Source organism: Stegodyphus dumicola, chromosome 11, assembly GCF_044657685.1.
Source record: "Stegodyphus dumicola isolate Sdum_Otavi_A_Nest chromosome 11, ASM4465768v1".
In the NCBI taxonomy this organism is placed as follows: Eukaryota; Metazoa; Arthropoda; class Arachnida; order Araneae; family Eresidae; genus Stegodyphus; species Stegodyphus dumicola.
In genome coordinates this window covers 47,867,545-47,872,799 of record NC_140778.1, presented here as the reverse complement: position 1 = coordinate 47,872,799, position 5,255 = coordinate 47,867,545, and the positions used below count along the sequence as shown (strand labels likewise).

At 32.7% G+C, this 5,255-nt stretch overlaps 1 protein-coding gene across 1 annotated transcript; it reads right to left on the bottom strand.

The window, feature by feature from the left end:
• Window positions 1–987: 987 nt before the first annotated feature.
• Window positions 988–4,836, bottom strand: LOC146993940 (uncharacterized). The gene has a single exon (XM_085826656.1). The coding sequence runs from the start codon at window positions 3,838–3,840 to the stop codon at window positions 2,689–2,691; it is 1,152 nt and encodes a 383-aa protein (XP_085682782.1). The 5' UTR covers window positions 3,841–4,836; the 3' UTR covers window positions 988–2,688.
• Window positions 4,837–5,255: the final 419 nt, after the last annotated feature.

The window sequence follows — 5,255 nt, the reverse complement described above, 5'->3', positions numbered from 1 at the left end:
ATTCATACTTATCCGCACTTAATCCTACACTCACATTTAACCAATTCTTTTGAATTATCAGATAAACGCATTAAAAATTTAGAATTCACTTTAGATAGTGCCATGCAATCCAAAAATTAATCAACACTCTTTCACACAACACACAATGAAGCTTAATACAAAATAATATACTACTACAGATATTTTTCCAAATTTTTTTTTTTTTTTTTTTACCACCTTTTCGATTAAAGAACTATGCATAATCGGAATAAAGAACTATAATTCGTCCATTAATGTCACATGACATATCTCATGATCTCTCATTTCCCTCACACAAAATAATGCGTAATCGGAACTGAGTACTTCTCACATTATTCCCAAAGTCCTAGGTAGTAACCTTTATTGCCTCCAAAATGCTGCCAAACTACCTGTTACAATATTCAAAAGATTAGCTGGATTTTTGTCAGTTTTCTTTGACATTTTAAGTGAAAATAGGTCGATGTGTACATGGATAAAATCAAGAGTGTGCGGAATGCCATTTTTGTGCAATTCTGAGATATTTTTTTTAAATGAAAATAGGTCGACGTGTACATGGATACCACGTATGTGCAATTCTTGAAAACGTGCGAAGCAGTGAGCGATTTTGCTCTTTCTCCCAATTTCGCACCTAATCTTCGTCATGATTAAGCACTTTTGTTCCATAAAATTTCCAGTGTAAAGTTTCCAGCAATCGACTAGCCAATTGCTGGAAAAAATGTTGAGTTTAAAAAAAAAAAAAAAAAAAGCATTTACTTTGTGAAAACAAAATGCCGTCCAAAAAAAAACCTAGCAGGTTGCTGTAGCAGGGTTGGTCGCGAAAAAATCGCCACGTTACCATAATCCGAAGATTCACCTTTGATGGCTCTACGTACCATTGTTTTATCACAATGCGAGAAATATACATACATTTATGGAGATTTTCTATTATTTAATTTCCTAAAATATAATGCAGGACTCTTAACATTTGGGTGAAAAGTAAAACAGATATTTATAGTGAACCAATGCAAAATCACAAAATGAATACAATAGTCCTTCAGAGAGACAAAGCTGATTTGGACTAATAATTACAACAACATTTTCGCTTTTGCTCAGTGTTTCCAAAACTTTCATACCTTCCGAATCACCTAGCAAAAAAGCTACTGAATATGGCATTTATTAACTTATTTATTTTTCTAAACTATGTGCTTTATAGTATTTATTGTTTTATTTTTCAGAGCCAAAATATTCTTTCAATCCCAAAATGGAAAATAATTTTGTCTTCTAATATGATAGAAGAAAATAAAAATGAATTATTTTAGCTTTCGTTCACTAGTACATGAAAACATTTTCAAAATAAATATCTATTACACATAGATTTCTTACTTGCAGAGAAATGATGTTTCCAAAATTTCTTCTTATATCCAGTACACACCTGGGATTGCACAATTTAATACATCCAAGATTTGAATGAAAATGTTATAGTTTTCATTTTGTCTTTTTGACATTGCTATAGAACACTGCACTGATTTTGCAAATTTTATATACTGACACATTTCAAACTGGAGTGGGATAGGCATGGTATTCAGTATTTGTTCAGGGTGAGTGGAATTACCTAATACATTTTTCATGACAGGCAACTAGAATAACATTTCTGTCTGTAATGGCACAGTAATTTGTAACTGCATGAAATTCAAAAACAGTTAAGTTTAACACAAAACACATATAATTTACAGCAGCATACATATTGGACGAAACATTTAGCCACCTTTTAGAATTTTAGTTTTTGAAGTTCTTATCCACATTTCATTATGCAACAGATATAAACACTAAACATTTATTTACGTCAAAGTACCTTGAAAAATATTTCATCTTGTGGAAACAAACACATGGTTTATCATTTATTATCATCAAATGAGAATTAATGTTTCTCCGACAGGTTCACTAACAGGCTTCATGCTACACAAATTTGCCTCTCTATATTCTGTCAACTAGTGAGAAAAATCCATACTTGACCTCAAATGAGGCTTTCTAGCTGCACAGATGAGCACTTACTGCAAATGTAAGTAAAAGTTGTTTCTAACATACATTCAAAACACCGGAGGTTTCTCTTCTGTGTAGATATTAGACACACTTTCTTTATCGCTCTAAATGGCTTGTTAGATATGTAACTCAAAATATATGCCTCTTATGTTCATATCCATATTTAAATCCTTTTTATGAAACTGAATGAATATTTTATGTATCACATACACAGAGATTTTCTCTCCAGTGTGAATAAGCATATGAAGTTTATCTCGTCTGTCCATATGTGTATACATGTTTTAATGACTTTTTTGATTGAATGGATTCCACTTATACACGGTTTCTCATGTGTGAGTGTGCATACGGCTCTTAAATAAGCTTTTTCATTAAATGACTTCTTACATACTTCACACATATAAGGTTTCTCTACTGTGTGAATAGACATATGCTTATTTAAACTATCCTTAACACTAAACATCTTCTTACATACTTCACACATATAAGGTTTATCACCAGTGTGAATAAGCATGTTCTTGTTTAAACTACATTTTTCACTAAACATCTTTTTACATGCTTCAAACGTTGTAAAGTTGCTTTCCTGTGTGAATACACATATGATTGTATAAATTACGCTTTACACTGCACATCTTCAAACATATAAGGTTTCTCTCATGTGTGAATACATATATGTTTGCTTAAACTCCCCTTTCTAATAAATGACTTCTTACATACTTCGCACATATGAGGTTTCTTTGTGTGAATAAGCATATGCTTATTTAAAATATCCTTTACACTAAACACCTTCTTACATACTTCACACATATAAGGTTTCTTTCTGTGAATATGCATATGGCTGTTTAAAAAATTTTTTAGACTAAATGATTTCTTACATACTTCACATATATAAGGTTTCTCTCCTGTGTGAATATGCATATGGTTGATTAAATAATATTTTTCCCTAAATGATTTTTTACATACTTCACACACATAAGGCTTCTCACCAGTGTGAATACGCATATGCGTGTTTAAATTACTTTTTTGATTAAATGATTTCTTGCATACTTCACACATATAAGGTTTCTCACCAGTGTGAATACGCATATGCTTTTTTAAATCATAGTTTTCTCTAAATGTCTTCTTACATACTTCACACGTATAAGGTTTCTCTCTTGTGTGAATATGCATATGCATGTTTAAATGCGCATTTTGATTAAATGATTTTTCACTTACTTCACACATACAAGGCTTCTCACCTGCGTGAATATGCATATGCTTGTTTAAACTACACTTCATACTAAACACCTTGTTACATACTTCACACGTATAAGGTTTCTCTCCTGCACAAGTATGCATATGCAGGTTTAAACTATGTTTTTGATTAAAGCATTTCTTACATACTTCACACATGTAAGGTTTCTCTCCTGTGTGAATACGCATGTGATTGCGTAAACGCGTTTTTTGATTAAATGATTTCTTACATATTTCACACATGTAAGGTTTCTCACCTGTGTGAGTAAGCATATGCTTTTTTAAAATACCATTTTCACTAAAGGACTTCTTACATACTTCACACATATAAGGTTTCTCTCCTGTGTGAATACGCATATGCGGTATTAAATTCCCTTTTCGTCTAAATGATTTCTTACATACTTCACACATATATGGTTTCTCTCTGGTGTGAATACGCATATGATTGTCAAAATGACCTTTTTGATTAAATGACTTGTTACATGCTTCACACATATAAGGTTTCTCTCTTGTGTGAATACGCTTGTTTAAATTACCCTTTAGACTAAGCATTTTGCTATATACACTTAACATATATAAGGTTTCTGCCCTGTGTGAATAAGCATAGATTGTTTAAATTATATATTACACTAAACGTCGTCTTACATACTTCACACATATAAGGTGTGAAGATATACGTGCATATTTAAATCAGTTTTTCGATTAAATTATTTCTAACATACTTTACACATGTAAGGTTTCTCCGTGTGAATATGCCTACGCATGTTTAAATGAACTTTTTGTTTGATGCTTCTCACTTGTATTAAGCATATACTCGTTTAAACTACACTTTTATGTGAATGACGGATTAAATTCCTCACACACATGAAATCTGTCCTTTGCATGGTTATCCATAAGCTATTATTACATATTGCTTCTTTCAAAAGCTGGGATGCATACATTTAGACAGCAAGCTTCTTCTTAATACTAGGAACGATACGCTTGTTACATAAATCGGGATGATATTTATGATCTGCATAGATACAAAATAGGGTAGTTGACTGAATTTCACCCCAAACTACTTCTGGATATTGCACAATTATTTTCAATGGCTTCCGTGCATGTAATTATCTTGATCAAAATATTAATACATATTGTTCATGATACTTATCTCCTGTATTGCATAAGCTTGGCTTGATTTCCAAGAACACACTTCAGTAAAAATCAATTTGTCACATTATACAGAAATACGAATTCTGCTGAAGAATATTTACGTAATTACGTGTTAAGCAAGTCATCATATCGGCCTCCAGTGGAACGGTGTTTGAGACACCAGGGTGCCTAGGCCTTACCCCTTGTAGAACATTTGGTGGCTTGGAATGATGTGATAAGAAGTAACCAGATAGTCTCTACAGCAAAAATGGAGAGAAAACAAAAATCATAATAAACATGTAATAAGCCTTACATAAATTTTGGATCTGGGAGCTGAAAGACAGAAAAAAAAATTAGCATAAAGGATGCAAATAAGATACTAGCCACTAAATAAGGGTGAATGGTCGATCTGGTGCGGAAAAGTCGTTCAGCGCTAAATCCCCAAACGCGCAGGGAGGTCACGTGACAAGACCATCAATTCGGATTTCGCCAGGGATTCTCAACGGCTCAGCAGATCGCCCGAATCGTAGAATTCATTGGTGAAAATTTTAATAAAAAGGAAGTAGTTGCTGCTATTTTTATAGATGTAGAGAAAGTCTTCGATAAAGTTTGGCATAACGGTCTTATCATCAAGCTGATGAACTATAATTTCCCACCTGCCATCATCCATCTAATCGCTGATTTTTTAAAGAGCAGAACTTTTTAAGTTAAGATTCAAGATAATTATTCTACCACAAGAAAAATTCACGCGGGTTTACCACAGGGATCGGTAATTTCCCCGCTTCTCTATAATTTATATATTAATGATCTTCCTAATATTGAAAATATTCTCATTGCATGCTATGCCGATGACACGG

Excerpts from the sequence above, each read along its gene's own strand:
- LOC146993940 (XM_085826656.1), bottom strand. The coding sequence starts at position 3,840 with ATGTTAAGTGTATATAGCAAAATGCTTAGTCTAAAGGGTAATTTAAAC.